Source organism: Sciurus vulgaris (genome assembly GCF_902686455.1).
Source record: "Sciurus vulgaris genome assembly, chromosome: 10".
Taxonomy (NCBI): Eukaryota; Metazoa; Chordata; class Mammalia; order Rodentia; family Sciuridae; genus Sciurus; species Sciurus vulgaris.
The window spans coordinates 45709095-45726917 of record NC_136470.1 but is presented as its reverse complement, the minus strand read 5'-3'; the positions used below and the strand labels follow the sequence as shown (position 1 = coordinate 45726917).

The following is a 17823-nucleotide window of genomic DNA, read 5'->3' as shown; positions in this document are numbered from 1 at the left end:
TCACAGATCTTATAAGTCATTTAACCTACACTGATATCTAGATTATTTTCATTCTTGGTATTTTTAGTAGTCTTTTTTTGAAGTTCTTCCTCCTTACTGATTAGTTCCTTAATTATTTTAGTCTATAAATAGCATTAAGTAAAGTTTAATTCTTACCAGTAATCTATCTTCTTTATTAGACAAGAATTTAAATTGCACATTTTCTTTAATACTTTTGTGTTCTAGTCATTTTACTGTTTCCCTTGAATTGCCTTTGTCTTAACTTAAAATTTATAAAGTTTCACCCACATCTATTGTAAAATATGCTCATGTGCTCCTATATTCAAACAGTCCTACTGCTTGTAATTAGTACATATAGATTATTACTTGGGGGATAACCTAAAAGTAATACAGTCCATACTAATAGTAATATTTCAAGGTAGTTTAATTATTTTATTTACTTTTTAAAGTCTGAATCCTTCCACAGTTTAACTATATTTGTCATGAGCCTTTATCTTTAACTGGTAGAACCACAGAAGAAATAAAAAGCAACTAGCTGTGAAATGACCATCCATAAGTGTCAAGATTAGGATATATTTGGCTTAGGACTTTTGCTGAACTACTTCCTAGGTCTCTGACCTTGTGAAAGTTATTCAATGCACCCTAGTCCTCAATTTTGACATGTATTAATGAGGAGGAATTATAAACACTTGCTGTATAGGACTGATGTGAGTAAATTGATTTGAGGCAAAGTCTAGCATGTAGAAAATGTCCAATAATGCATAACAATCAATTCCTTTCCTACTTCATTCTATTTATCCATTCTATACATTTTCTATTGTATTCTTCTCTTCCCCCGCCTCTTTCTCTTTTTCCTCTTGGTAACAGCTATGTAATGCCCCAACTGTAAATATTATAATAGTGAGTGCGTGTGTGTGTGTGACACGTGTGTGTATCTGAATATATATATAGGAAAGAAAAGACATCTGAGTCAATTAGGGAAATATTGTACATTTGTAAATGGCCTTTCATGAAATTTTCAATGCCTCTCTCTCTTAACAGCACCACCAGAAAGACACAAGCTGAGTCAGAAATATCTTAGTTATTTTACATTCCATAATTCACCATTTGGCTACTCGTATTATAATTACTTGTTAAGTGTTTTACATTCCTTCTCTTTCTTAAGACTAGGATTCTCTGACAAGGAAACAGATATAGGATACGCTTCGAAAGGCCACTGTGAAAATAAAATATGAAATGCTTAGGGCGATGTCTGGAAATAGAAAACCATGAGGTAAGTGACTCCTTTCCAGACCATTCTGCCCTCTCTTCCCCATAAGTGAAGTAGTAGAAAATTCTCTACTTCATAACATCCAGACAAAATCCATCACAAGACTGACAGCAGCAAGTTCATTTGTGATTCTCTAAGTCTCTACATTACCAGTTTTCTCAGAAATGAAGCCTGATTGAGGTAAACATAATCACTAGAACAAGATCAGAGTCTTCTGTTCCTCATGTTATACTTGGCTTTGACTACATGAGGTCAGGAATAATATCTCTAATAGCTTTTTCTCTTTTGTTTCAGAAAATGAAAATGAGGGTTCTAAACTACTAAATTATTGGGTTTTTATAAGTTATTTTGTTATACTGGAGAAATTACAGGTATTTATTTGTACATAGGTGTATATCTATATATCTCTCTACATATTATATAGATACACACACCTTGGAATGATATTCTAAAAGAAAATTTCATTCATTTTATTCATTACTTAATGATAAACATGATCCACTTAATACTTAATTAACTGATGTTTATTAACTCAAAATTTGCTTAACCCCAAACTGAAGTTCATTAGTTTTCATGGAAGTAAGAGAATAATAAAAGCATAATTTTACTTTAAAAGATATATTTCTCAGAAATGGATTGATGAGTGTTCTATTGGAATAAAATTTTTTAAAAAGTAGAACATAAAATAAATCTAAATAAGAAAATAGGATGTTAAAGAATGTGTTAACTCTTCCTAAAATTTTTTTAGCTGAAAATATACATTTTAATGAATAACTTTTGAAGTAAAATGTCAAATGTAAATAGCAATATGTAAACATACTAAAAGAGTAAAAATATGTTTGGGTCTTCTTTTCAAATTTAAATTCAAGATATAATGGTAGAAGCAATGTAAAATTTACGAACAAAGAATATGATGAATGGGAAAATACAATTTCTATGAAAAAGATTAACTCAAGTATAGCTGAAACATTTTTTTCTATTATTGAATAGTTTGATTAAATAAATATAAAGATCTTCACAAACCACCCTTTTAAGTTAGATTAATATCAACAAAAGATGTAGAAATTCATTGCAATTTGAAAATGCAAAACAAGTCAACATATAAAAAGTCAACTACAACCATAGGTAAAATATCGATACATGAAAAACTGTATTTTTAAACCATACATCCAGATAAGCCTTCAAAATCAACTATTTCCAGCTAACAGAAGCCTAGTTGCAATCCACCTTCTTGTCAAGTTCAAACACATACTATATTAGTAGACATATTTTCTATTCGAAACCAAATTGCTAGTATTTTACAATCTACTTGTAATACTCTGAAGTCTGCTTATGCCCAAATACATATAAGATTAACAAATATAACATATATACAGAAAAGTGTCTGAAAACTATATATGGAGATTTATTTCTGAAGAACACATATGGGGGAATTCTGTGTTACTATGTATACACAGTATTAAAGAATATTTTTAAATCTAGAAGCAAGGATTCTAAATCATTACTTTAGAATCATCCCCTTCAATTACCAGTTTAATTATATTTTAATATTTTCAATAGGATTTAAGTTATAAGCCAAAATTCATATTAAATGGAACAAAAAATCTACTATTCCTTTGTCTCTTATAAGAAACCCTACCAAGGATGAAAATTTTAAAAAGACATTTAAACTTACCCCATTTAATGGATATGTTTTCCATCCTAGTTCTCCCAGCACAGTTGTTGTATCAAGCAACACAACTGGAATTAAATAGATAAAACTTGCATAAATTTCTCAACTGATGCAAAATGCTAAATTATTTAAATCATTAGCTTTAATAAATTTTATTACTTAAATATTTTTCATATATATAAAATATTAGCATACAATTTCAATCAATGATATGATACATGAAGTGGTGATAAGTTAATTTTAAAATAATGTACATACTTTGAGGTTTAACAAGGTTGAAATAAGTAATAATTGAAAACAATTTTAAGTCTTTTATAGTAGATATTGAAACCAATGAAAAAACCACCGTTGTGCTTCTCCACTTTTATAGTTGTTTTGTATACTACTTTTTTTTAAAAAAACTGTATTAAAGACAACAAACTTCTTTATTTTATTTTTGTTATTAAACAGTTTTATGTGTAATCATCAAAGTATGAAAATGGGTATTGAGTAAACTGCTCTTTAAATCATAGACTTTATTATTTTAAGTACTAGGTATACAATAATTAAGAAGGAATGCAAAACAAATAAAAACTATGTGCCTTTTTTTCTGTAACCAAAAGTAACTCACATCTGGTTTAAAACAAGGCAGGCATGTAAACAAATAATGATCACACATTATGTTAAATTCTAAAATAGCACTCTTGCAAATAAGCTGGACTAAGATGAGGAAAGCAGGTCAGGAGGGCTTCACAGAAGACATAAAGCTTGAGTTAGGCCAGGACATAGGCTCCTTCAAACCCCCGTAGTGAGAATTTTTTTTTTTTTTTTTTTTTTTTAATTTCAGAAAAGCATCTATAAAGTAACTGAGATATGACTAAAACAGTTATTCAATCTCTGGAATGAGAACTAAGAATGGGAATTATTTTGAAGTAGGAGGTTGGAAACAATGCAGGAAGGAGCTGGAAACTAACTGGTTAGAGATTTTGTGGTGTTTTCAGAAAGAAAGTATATATATAGTGCTCAAGATTTCACAGACCTATATTTTCAACTAGTACTTCCCAGGCCCCACGGAAGCCCTCAGGCAGGAGATGGGTTACACTCTGAGAAAGAGTATGCTCCTATCTCATCCTTAGTTTCAGTTAATCTTGCAAAGAAGGTGGGCTTTTGTTGAGTTAAAAAAAAAAAAAATGCCATTGTGATTATGCTGTTTGGCGTTTGCTCTTTAGTGTCTGTTGTAAGGATTCCACAACTCCACTTGAGTGGAACTGCACCATACATTTCACTAATACTTTCTAAAATATAAAACTATCATTAAATTTCTGGGATAAAACTCTTTATTCATTGTGGAATACTAGTACTAAACATGCCTTTGTAAAACTAAGCTACAATTTATTAATTTTATTGTATTAATTTTCAAACATATTTCAAAAGGTAACAGTTTAATGAATCCTCAAATACTATTCACCTCACTTTATTAATTACCAATTTATGGTCAGTCTTGTGTCATCTGTATGTATACACCTTCTCTTCCACTGAAAGATTTCTCTGACACAAATTCTAGTACTTATATCATTCCATCTGTAAAACTTTCAGGTTTTATTTCTAAAATACTTTTTTGATATCAACTATCTTAATATAGAAAATTTATTTCTTAATGTCATCAAATATCAAGTCAGTGTTTAATACTCTTTGTTGTCTCAAATCAACAGAAATTCAAAATCCAAATAAACCATATACATTACAATGAGCTGGTATTCCTCCATAAGTATGTTTTTATTAAATCTCCCATTATATTTCCTAGTTATTTATTGGTTTTACTTGCTAAAACAATTCATCCTTTTAAAATGCACATTTCTATGAATTGTGCAACCCTGACATCCATGTCAGGGCTACAATCAGGCTATAAAATATTTCCATTACCTTCCCCCTGAAATTTCTGGTGACCCTTTCTTTATAGTGAATTCTTTTCCCATCCCATCCTCTGTAAATCACTAACCCGACTTCTGTCCTTATAATTTTGCTTTTCCAGAATATTAAACAAAGAAATCATGTAGCATGTTGACTTTTGAGCCTGTTTCTTACACTATACTTCTGGGATTCATGTGTGGCTTCATGTATTAATAATTTCATTTTACTGCCGAAAATGATTCCACTTTAGGTAACTTCTTTCTGATGGACATGTGGACTATTTCCAGTTGGGAACATTATATGTGAAGCTGCTGAACTTTCGTGTACAAAGTTGTAAACGACCTACTTCGTTACTACAGGAGAAACAACTAGGAGATGGATTACTGGTTTATACAGAGAATACTAACAACAACAACAAAAAAAAAAAAAAAAAACCTGTCGAAATTGGATCCAAAATGGCTATAAAATTTTACATACCCAATAGCAGAATGCATGGTTTTATACTTTCTTCACCTATCAGGCCCTGGTGTTAGCCAGTTACTTTTAAAGGTTTTCTAACATGTGTACTATCCAGTATCTTGCTGTTTTAATATGTATGTCCCTTAATGACTAATCAATGATTTTTTTCACTACCTTAAATCAATTTCCTAAGGAAAAAAAAGATCATTTTGCCACACATTCCAGGTTTTCTTAATTGATCATGAGATACCACTGAACAATATATTTCCCCATTTCCTGCATTTTCTTTAAATAGGTGTCAGAGTGTGTGTGTGTGTATTTATATATAGTGGCTTTGTCAGTTTCGGGTTCCTTTTTGTTCTTTTTTTTTTTTTTTTTTTTTTTTTTTTTTTTGTATTTTGTCACCCAACTCCATTGGCAATGTTTCAAAGTCCAAATCCCAGAAAATAGGGAATATATAAACATGCACTGAAAACAAGAACTCAGCAATCACCTTGCATAGTTTTCCACTGGTAAAAAGTAACTGGACCATACACAAGGGAAATGATTGTAAGGGACTGAAAAACCACACATATGCTTAAATCCATGCATTCATAATGACTATATACCTAGTGTTAACTTGTGCAGGATGTTAGAAAAGCATTTTTAAAACTGGTTAAATAAATTGAAAAGAATAAAATATGTTATTTTCCTTTTCTACATGAACTACTTCGGCCTAACAAAATAGTTAATGAAGAACGTTTCTCTTATTGAAATATTCCAGTTAATAAATGAAGAAGCAATGACTGAATTAGGTTATACCATTTGCTACTCGTAATTAATATATTTAGGTAATGGTTTTCCATGGCTGCTAAGATCAAAAAAAGAAATAAAAGGAGACATAAAGGGTTAGAGCTTCTAAAAAGGCTTTCTTTATCGTTTAATTTACTCCATATTACCATACAATTCTAACAAACCTGAAGTGAGAGAAATAGTAAGTGCAATAAAGGTGAAATACACACACATGCACGCACACACACGACATCTGGATTCATTCAATGCAACAAAAATAATCTCACATATTGGACAAAAGGATGAATAACCCACTACAATAAATAGTTAAAACAATAAGCTTATCTTGTCACTAAATCGAAGTTCTTTTTATTTTTGGTGTGTACTATTTGTGGTGGCTAATCTGGATTGTCAACTTGATTGGATTAAGAGAAGCCTAAAATTAAGAGGTTTCTGGGAAGCATCAAGATGCTTCCAGGAATGACTGGCATAACAGATGCAAACTGACGTGGAAACCAGAGCCTACGTGTAGGCAGCACTGTTCAATAGGTTGGGGCCAACCAGAGCCTACGTGTAGGCAGCACTGTCCAATAGGTTGGGGCCTGAATGGAACAAAAAGGTGGAGGAGGCAGCCAAAGCAGATGCAAACTCTATTGCTCTTGAGTGGGTGTTCCAATTGCTACTGTGATCCCCTGAGGACCTCAGACTCCTGTTCCTTCACTCTCCCCAAGCTGACTCTGACCAGAGACACTCCAAGGAGTTTCCAGGCCTTTGGTACTGGACTGGGGTTGCACCACTGAACCATCTTCTTCTGAAACTCCAGCTTCCTGGACTGAGCAGCTACTGTTTTCTCTGGCTCTCTAGCCTGCAGAAGGCCATTTTGGGACATCAAGCTTCTGACCCTGTAAGCCAAACTAATAAATTTCCTTTCTGTAATCATACATATATATATTCTGTTGGTTCTGTTACTCTAAAGAACCCTAAATAATCCACTATTCAAAAGAATAGAGAATATCTGTATTTTCTTCAGAGTAATGAACATTTCATGCTTCTGAAATAGCTTATAATTTCTCCACAGGGGAAAATGACAATACTAATATACAGTCACCAAAGTAAGGACACTCTATATTGTTTCTTCTTCAAATAATCTCTAAAATATCCTATAAGGTTTATTTTTCCATTTAAACAGATCTTTATGAAATCAGTATGTTGAGACACATGCATTCCTATGTTTAATTGCAGCAGTATTCATAACAGAAAAGATATGGTCAATGAATGAATGAAGAAAGAAAATGTGGCACAAAGACAGTGGAATACTATCCAGCCATAAAAAAAGAGTGCCCGTCATTTGCAGCAACATGGAGAGAACTGGAGATCATGGGAACAGAAACACAAATACTACATTTTCTCACCCATACGTGGAATCTAAAAGAGTTAACCTTACAGAATTGAGCATAGAGCGGTAGTTACCAGAGGCCAGACACAGTGTGAGGGGAGAGGAGGGAGAACAAGAAAAGGCTGATCAAGAAAATAGGTGCTTAGGTTACACTTAGAAGAAGGAGGTTCTGGTGTGTGCTATTTCACGGGACAGAAACTGCAGATAATAACATGTACTCTGCATTTCAAAAAACTAGAAGACAGGATTTTGAAAGTTTTCAGAATAAAGATAAAGGTTTAAGGAGACTGATTTGTTTAACCTGATTTAAATATTACATAATGTATACATGCATGCAAACATTTTGATATCTTGTAGATCAGGATGGGATCCTTATCCCGCTGGTGTTGAAAGTTAAACACCCAAGAAAAACCAAGGCAAGTGTAGAAAGCAAGCTTATTTAAGAAGGGAATAGAGGCAACAGACTTCTCTGAAGAGAAGGGGACCCAGAACTGGGTGTCCCTGGGAGTGGGTATGTCTTGCTCTTTTATAGACCCTAAAGCCCCCCACCTTCTTTCTCTTCTCCATGTATGTGCCTAAGAGCAGCAAGGAGCAGCAGCTCCTTGGGCTAGGAAGTGAGATCCCAGAAGTGTTAGCTGTTAGCAACCCACCATCTTTCAATAACCACCTTCATCTTCTCAATTCCCATTATTCATTACCTACACTGACTGCTGGACCTTTGACCCCTGCCTCAGTTTGCTGAGGAATGTGACATTCCTGTCCACTAAGGTCAGGCAGGGCTGCAGGAAGACTGCTTTTTGGCAAAGAAAGCACGTGGGGAGTCAGCACGATGGGCTCATCTTATAGACTTATTCTCTTAACCTTGTGTTCCCACCATTCTCATCTGTCTGTCCTCTAACAATTTCATAGTAGCCCCTTAGTATGAATATTTTTTGTTTTCATGTACCCTTAAAAAGTAAATTTTATAAACATTTTTACAAAAGTTTAGAAAAATCTTTAAACATCCTTCTTTGATGATGTAAATTATATAATTTTTCCTACTTTGACGATCTAAATTTCTATTTAAATGCCAGCTGTCTATAGAGGGCATTCAGTATTTTTAGCTGTTGATCCTTATTCTTTGTTCTGAAATAGCTTTATTGAGGTACAGTTCATATACAAGAAACTGCACCAAACTTACAACTAGATGAGTTTAGACATACACATACAGCCATGAAACCTTCCCCACAGGAAGACAATAAGCATTTTTACCACCTGCAAATGTTTCCTCTGGTCCACTTGTTTCCCCCCCCCACCCCCCCCACCCCCGGTTTCATTTTTGGTTATTTGGTGTTTTGTTTTTGCACGCACACACGCGTGTGTGTGTGTGTTAAAAAATACTTAACATGAGATCTACCCTCTTAAATTTTTGAAGTGTACATACAGCTTTAAACTATAGGTACCACAATAGACAGTATACTAGAATTTATTCATTTGCACACATGCTTCATAGTCATTGAACAGCATTTCCCTACTTCTTGCTCCCCTCAGGCCCTGCCAACCTTCTACTGTCTGTTTCTATGAATCTATTCAAGATATCTCATCTAAATGGACTCGATAGTCGTCCTTTGATGAATGGCTTATTTCATTTAACATAATATCCTTCAGACCCACCCATGTTGTCCAATGAAGCACGACTGCCTTCTTTCCTAAGGTAGAATAATATTCTATTGTGTGTGTATATATATATATATATATGTGTGTGTGTGTGTGTGTGTGTGTGTATATATATATAATTATTTATCGTATCCAATTTATCCATAGATAACACTTTTGTTTTCACATCTTGCTATTGTGAATAATGCTGCAATGAATATGGGCATGCAGATAACTTCAAAGTTCTGATTTCAGTTCTTCTGAATACGTACCCAGAAGTAGAGTTACTAGATCTCGTGATAGTTCTATTTTTAATTTTTTGAGGACTCTTTTCCATAGTGGTTGTATCAATTTTCAGCCCCATCAATGAGGAATGAGGGTTCTTTCTTTTTCACATCCTCACCAGCATTTATTACCTTTTGACCTTTTGATAAAAGCCCTTCTAACAGGTGTATGTCAATCTCACAGTGGTTTTGACTTGCATATCCCTGATTAGTGATGCTGAGAACCCTTTTCAAATCTGTTGGCCATTTGCACGTCTTCTCTCCAAGTCCATTCCAGCATTTTGCCCATTTTTTTTAACTGGGATTTTGGTATTTTTTGCTTCTGAATTACAGGAGTTCCTAATATAGTTTGGATATTAACCAAATGTTTCTTTATCTTTAAGTGCTCAACTTACAGATGAGAAAACTAAAGCTCACAAAGGATACATAATTTCCCTTGAAATCATACAAAGCAATAGATTTGGATTCCAGTCAAGGAGACTGATTCTAAATATCTTTCAAAGTATTGGTTTTTTCCCCCTACCATCTTAAGTTCAAATTCAAAACTCTATTAATAGGGTTTTCTTTTCATTTCTGTAGATACAGGAAAGCGTCACTATTTCTTCTACAGATTGTACCTCTTCCTAAGTTTGATCCCGTGTCTTCAGCAAAGATTTGAACAGAAAATTCACAGGCACTACCTACAAATGAAGACATTCAAATACAGGGATTATTGGAGAAAGTGTTAAAAAAATCCCTGCTATGTATTGAAATTTATCAACAGAGACTTTCTTTTCATAAGTTGTACATAAGCATTATGGCCAATACATTAAGAGTTTAGTTGACATAATTATTATTCTTTCTAAAACATATTTAGACTGCTTTGATTTTGATATTTGTAATTGTCAACTGTGAAGTATATTCATTTCAAAAAATAAGAAAAATTTGTATATATGTAGGTATAAAAATGTAGATTCTTAGTAGGTATTTTTTGTTTCTTAGTAGCTTTCAGAAAGGAGATAGACCTAATTACTTTATTTTCATTATACTGCAGTCAGACCTTTTAAAAATTCCTAAGAATAATGAAATTTAAAATTTGCATTTCAGAAAAATCAAGGACAATGCGTTGATATTAAACAAACCTGAAGATTTGAGATTTTTAAATATCATCATATTTGATGAATGTCTTAATTTTATCATTTGTTTTATTTTTTAAAAATCCCACAAATCCAGGATTTTCAGCCACACTAATTACATTGAACCCAGCAAGGTGAGAGCTCCTCCTACTGGCTTTAAACAAAAGTTATTTTACACAAAAGTACAAAATTATTCTAAACCTAGAACGAAAAAAGAAATTACACTTACATTAACATCAGTTAAAAAAAAAATCAATACTTTTTCACTTTAAATTTAGTGATAACGTTTTAAAGAGCAATATTAACACACTATCTATTTAAAGAGTACAACTGAAATTATAATTATTTATTTATATTATAATGAATGAGAACTTAGATAAACCAAAAGATAAATACTAGGCTAAGAATATTAAAATAAAGTTTTAAAAGTATGTATCTCTTAATAAGCAAGATATAGATATGTTTGTAAAACTATACCAATTTTTCTATTAATTTTAAGAAAAAACTTTTCAACATTCTATTTCTCTTTGAAAATATCTCCTAATTTATTAGCATTTCCTTTCCTCATTCTCTAATATAAGAAAATGTCACTATCCTCTAAAATAAAAAGTTTAAAAATATATAAAACTTTGGCAGTACTGTATTAAATCTGAAAGAATATTATCTAAGACTCAAAAACTTAATACTAAAATTTTAGTCTTTAAACCATTTATCAAGTCTTTATCCCTTGTAGTAAATTTAAGGAATATTAGTTTTATAAAAGTTAGTGTACTGATTTATAGTATATAATAGGTCAACTTTATTCAAATGAAATAATAAAAAGGATGATTTTATTTATATACCATTCTGAAAAATTAAGCAATGAAGACATAAACTAACTACAAGAAATTATTATTTTAAAATAATTTTGTAGTGAAAATTTAACTTAACAGTATGTGAATTGAGTACTGGAATTTGTCGATAGTCTTAAAAGCTCAGATGATCATAATTACATATTAGGAGAATTTTAACACGCTTCATACAAAACAACAAACAAGCACACAAACATTTTTTTGTATAACCATTCAATTCAGAGAGTGTAGAGCCCAGCAAGGGAAAGTTAAGCTCCTAAATCACAAAATAACAACACATCAGTAGAGGTTTATGAAGGGTCTAAGTCTCACTCACTATAACACACCCTACCACCTCCCTTAACTCTAAAAACACAAGCAAATAAACAAAGGAAACATTCCTGATGTGAGGATGACCAGATATAATCAAAGCACACTTCAGGATATAAAACACCCCCAAAAAATTGAGCAATAAATATATCATTTATGGTAACTCTGAAATATGTTTTTACAGTTCTATTCTTTTGAGAAAATAGGTGAATTATTAGTGACAATTTTCATTGATATTGATTAATATTAATGACAATAAATCATAATAAAATCTGCCTTATCATTTCCAACATATTTTAATGCATCTGTGTCAATTTTATTGAAATATTCATAGAACTGAAAATGTGGAACCTAAAAGATAAAACTCACTCACCCAGTTTTGACAAAATTGCATATTTTTGCGTGGTGAAAACCAAAGTTTTCAAATTCCAGTTCTATATACTATGTATGTCTACCCTCATATCTAGTTGGAACCAATATTTAATTCCACAAAAATCTAATGCATAATGTTTTAAATATATAGGTTGGATAACTGTTTACCCCAGTATGTCCCTGTGTGTACTGATATTATTTTTAGGACAACATAATCCAAAAAGTATCACACCTTCTTAAAAATAATAAAATTAATTTTATCTACAAACGGAGATCAACATTTGATTATTAGGCTACTGAGAGCACTTTGTTTTGTTGTGGTTGTTTTTAATTCCACTGTTGCTTTTCTTCTTATTTTTAATATAGGTGATGTTAACAATTTTATCTACTCTAAGTTCTGACCATTTGAAAATCCTACTGTGAAACCTAAGGAGGGAGTACATAGTGAGGTTAAATAACTCTTTCAAATTAGCGGGAAAAATACCAAGTCTGGCTCAACCCTGAACTCACACCCTCATTTTTCTACTCCACTAGTTAAGGACATCGTTAACAGAAAGCACATCTGTGTCCCATGTATAGAATAAAGCATTCCTTTTTAGTTCCGATATTAAAAAAGTTATAAAAGGATTTATATATATTTATATGTACATATAAATATTTATATATTTATAAGCTATAAAAATATTTTTTACTATTAACTTAAGTAGAAAAGACAAAAAAAACCACCTTTATAATCTACTTATTGAACTTCCTTTGAGAATAAATCAAGTAAACAAGTTTGCTATTATTTATAAGGAATTGAACACTGTAATGAAGAACTGCTCTGAAAACCTTATACACATAATGAATAGTCAAGTTGATTTAAAAATATAACGAGTAAAGTTCATCCTCACTTTTACACCTTCTTATTAGGCTCTGTCAAGGCACCTCTAGATTTTCATCCTACTTGACAGATGTTTTATCAGCTTTCTCTTTATAATGATTCCTAAAACCTGTCATTAACAGCATTTACCACAGGCCAAAGAAGGGGAGGTGATCTAGCTACAGAGCCCTCAACTTCAGGTTCACTCCTGGGTGCCTAAGCAAGGTCATTAAGACCAGAGCATCACCTGAGAAGCTGTGCTCTTCCATGAGATAGGTTATCCCTATGGTTAGAAAATAATAGGATAGGAAATTTGCCATGTTCCTAATTAATAGCAGTATATAATTTCTCCTTTTGATATTTACAAGCACTTTAACCTACAAGTGAATTCATTCTTTACTACATAATTTGCATTTATTTCTATTACACTGTTTAAATTGATAGAAAAGTCTACTTAGCTTTACTCTTAGATTTGCCAGTCTTACATTAAATAAATGTCATGAGTTTCTCATCTCTCACACAGAAGTGCCCCATTTAGCCCAGACCACTGAAGACCATTGAACCTGCTCCCCATTGCTTCCACAGCATCAAAGATGAGTTTTGCCTTTCTACTTCTAGCCTTTCTTACATTCCCCACTTGTCTTTCATGAGCTTTGGACAGTCTCCATTTTTTTGAAAGAATATTATGAAAATTAAGGTCTGAAACATTGTTTTTATATCTCTGGCAAAAGACATTGTGACTACTTAATTCAAAGTACCATCTATAATATAATGGCCATCTCAATGCAAAATCTTTTATATAGAATAAAAGAAAGATCTAAAAAAAGGTACCAAAACTTTACTTCAAAAGGAAATAGTGGTTTCACATTGAAAAGGAAAAAAAATGGAATTTAAGAAAGAATTACACTAGTAAAATATCCTTTTCTCCCATTGAAAATGGAAAGAATTTCCCCCTGCCTTATTTTACACTTCATTATACATATGTGGAATTCATGAAAATAAATTTTAACTTTCCTCAGTATGGCATATAGGGGCACAGAAATGTTACTTGATTTTAACTAATGTATTTTGATATTATTCCAATCAATATTTATTGAGTCTGTAATATTTACACCTCTATTAGATATTGTAGGATACAGATAATTTATAAAATACAATATCTACCTTTCAAGATTATTGGCTATAATTTTATCACTTCCACCACTGGAATTTTTATGTCTCCTCCCATAGTATACTTTATTCAAACATGTAAATAGCAAAACCAATTAAAATGCTCTTACTTAGAAGTAGAAGCAAGAAGGGCTCCAGCTATTTAGTAGACTGTGTAAAATTAAATTGCTATTCTAAACAGGCAGACATCCAATATCACATCAACATCATCATCAAAATTGTCAGTAACTGGATCACTTATCCCAGTTTTTAAGAAAGTGTCAAGGACTGAAAAGATTTTAAAAATTCATCCTAACAAACAGAGAAACAACATGTATCCCATTTGTTTACAATAAAAAAAAAAATTCATCCTAGAAGTGAGCAGGATGAGAAATAATAATTCTCTACCTGTAAAATACTCTTATATTCTTTAAAATAATCCCAAGTACAAGAAATATTTATTAAATTTGTCTGGTGAAAGTACCTGACATAAAATGGGATTTTTTTTTTTGTACTAGGGATTGAACCCAGGGGCAGAGTACAACTTTGTTTATTTTGAGACAGGGTCTCAACTAAGTTGCTTAAGACCTCACTAAGTTAGTGAGGCTGGCCTTGAACTTGCGATCATTCTGTCTCAGTCTCCTGAGCTGCTGGGATTCCAGACGTGCACCACCATACCTGGCTGAGAATGAGAGTTTAAAAATTAAACATCACAAACAAACAATGCTAAAATCCAAGATTTAGTCATCAGAAATAATACATTACCAGGTAAAAATCTTAACCATGTTGTCATAATTTTGAAACAAATACATATTAAGCAACGTTGAAAAGACAAAATGCTGTCCATTGAAATTATAGGCAGATCAAGATACCATAATTATCAACATTAGTTTAACTCTGCCTACAAATTACAAGTTCCTCAAGGGCAGAGACTGTGTTTATGTGTGATGAAATGCTTGAATAAATGAATAAAGCTAATAGAAGGGAGTCTGAGAGAGAACTTCATCTTGACTAAAAACATTCTTCAACCAACTACTGAAAAAGTTGAAGGACAGAGTCAGGTACTTAAAATTTAAATGGCAAAAGTGCTTACTTTGTGTTGGAGATGATCAAGGGCTATTTATATACCAACTCTCTGAGTATTGTTAATGGGTAAAGCAGTCTCTAGGAAAAGTAAAATGAAAATTGACATTTGTTAAAGCATTGAGTGGGCTGGGAGGAGATACACATCTTCTATACCTTTTGGAATCCTCTTCTATGCTCCAGCATGGTGCGGGTCTTTTAGCATGGAGTGCTCTCAGGCTGCTCACTCAGTCCAAACCCTCTGCATCTATCCCATCTCCAACTGTGTACAGTGTTTAAATTTTTTTCCTCTTGTGGGCTGTCCCACTAAAAGCATCTATCATATGAAGAAAATAATATAACAAAAGTAGCACACAAAGATGCTTATTAATATTAATTTCTCCCTACTCATTCTACATGATTTATCCATTCAAGTTAAGATGAATTGATAATAGTATCTTTTGGGTAATAGTGACTTGGGACTCCTTCATGGTATTCCTAAAATCACATCACCTAAGCAGTTTTTCATAGAAATACGTACAAAGATAATTCTTAAAATTCCAGCTTCAGTCATGTCCCAAGAAATTACATAGTGGATTATATCTTCTATCTATATCCTGGGTTCCATACATAGTTCCACTATTGAGAGCTTGTGTAATCTTAGCCAAGTCATAATTCTTTTTGTTTAATAATTTAGTTGTAGATGAACAAAATAACTCTATTTTATTTATTTTTTTATGTGATGCTGAGAATCAAACCCAGTGCCTTATACATATAAGACACTCTACCACTGAGCCACAACCCCAGCACTGCCAAGTCACAATTCGTATTCCACTAATTGTTAAGAATTGCTCGCCCTAAAAGATGTAATTTCCTAGAAGATGTACAAGCAATCAACAGAAAAATGAAAAAATGTTCAATATCTCTAGTAATAAGAGAAATGCAAATCAAAACTACCCTAAGATTTCATCTCACCCCAATTAGAATGGCGATTATCAAGAACACAAGCAATAATAGGTGTTGGCGAGGATGTGGGGAAAAAGGTACACTCATACATTGCTGGTGGGGTTGCAAATTAGTGCAGCCACTCTGGAAAGCAGTGTGGAGATTCCTCAGAAAGCTTGGAATGGAACCACCATTTGACCCAGCTATCCCACTCCTTGGCCTATACCCAAAGGACTTAAAATCAGCATACTACAGAGATACAGCCACATCAATGTTCATAGCTGCTCAATTCACCATAGCCAGATTGTGGAACCAACCTAGATGCCCTTCAGTTGATGAATGGATAAGGAAACGGTGGCATATATATACAATGGACTATTACTCCGCCATGAAGAACGATAAAATTATGGCATTTGCAGGCAAATGGATGAAATTGGAGGATATCATGCGAAGTGAGATAAGCCAATCTGAAAACACTAAAGGACGAATGATCTCACTGATAAGCGGATGAGGACATATAATGGGGGGTAGGAGGGGTTAGTGTTAGGATTAGGGATAACGAGGGTGGTAAGAATGGAGGAAGAAAGGACTGTATTGAGGGAAAAGAGGGGTGGGAGGGGTGAGGGGAAGGGAAAAAAATAACAATAAATCAAACAACATTGCCCTATGTAAATTTATGATTTTTAATTAAAAAAATGGGGGAAAAAAAAGTTGTAGTTTCCTAAGTCTTAGCATCCACTCTACCCTGGCTTTTAATATTGTGATCTTGTTAGCCACCTACTAGGGTATACAAAAGTAACAGTGACGATCAAATTCGTTTGTCTCACGGGTCATGATTGCCTTTTCCTCTCCCTTTCTCCTTTAATTCATCCATTCTAGGAGTCTTCAACAGAGATCTGAGTACAATGCTGTTTTATCTGAAATTTTCCCAGTATGGGCTATTTGGTTGATTCTAGAACTACTATCTATACTAAAAATCCACAAGTCTCTAAAAAAACATACAGTAGAACTGCCAATATTGAAGATGCTTCTCTAAAGCAATCAACTAGACTATTTCCAAATACTCAGATTTCTCAGCCAACTGCCCATGAGATCTGTTTATCAGGTCATGAAACTTGATAATCTATTCATAAAATAATATACATTGTGGGGAGATGCTACCAAAGAATAATTTGAATAAAAATGTAATTTTCAAACCCTTTTACCATAATTTCAACATCCTTGACTGCCTAAAGGACATGTGTTGTCTTCTGGATAACTAAATTGAATTGTACTGAGTGATTTGGTAAGTAATATTGCCTGTGGTACAGAATGGTCTATAGCAAGAGAAATGGGCAGGAAAAATGTGAACACTTAAATAAAATATTAAGACAACCAGTTGTCATATCATTTACACATTAAAAAGCTTTTAGCACAATTATTTGATAAAGTCATGAGAATTATGTAGGACAACTTCCTACTGAAAACTATTGAGGAAATGTCAGAGCAAATGTAATGCCAAATTGAGAGGCACATGAACTGCAAGACAGCTCATCTTTATTGGCATGTTTCTGTACTGCAGAGGAGTCAGGAGGAGGAATGGTTCATAAATGAAACATTTACAAATGTGACCCACGCCAGGAGCAGTATTACTTCAGTATACAGAAAAGAATGACAGATGGAAGCTTTATTGTTGGAATAAAAAATAAAATTAAAAAACCCACATTATTATCATCATTACCCTGTAGGGAAGGCAAGTCATTAAGTACTATTGTCAAATTGTTTATTACCAGGATCTTGTG

At 32.8% G+C, this 17823-nt stretch overlaps 1 protein-coding gene across 3 annotated transcripts in view; it reads right to left on the bottom strand.

The window, feature by feature from the left end:
- Positions 1-17823, bottom strand: part of EPHA6 (EPH receptor A6) — an 889912-nt gene that overhangs the window by 826927 nt on the left and 45162 nt on the right. For all 3 annotated transcript variants that reach the window (XM_079100537.1, XM_079100534.1, XM_079100536.1), the window contains exon 2: positions 2946-3010. In XM_079100537.1, coding sequence (XP_078956663.1) covers positions 2946-3010 — 65 coding nt within the window. The remainder of the gene's footprint in view (positions 1-2945; positions 3011-17823) is intronic.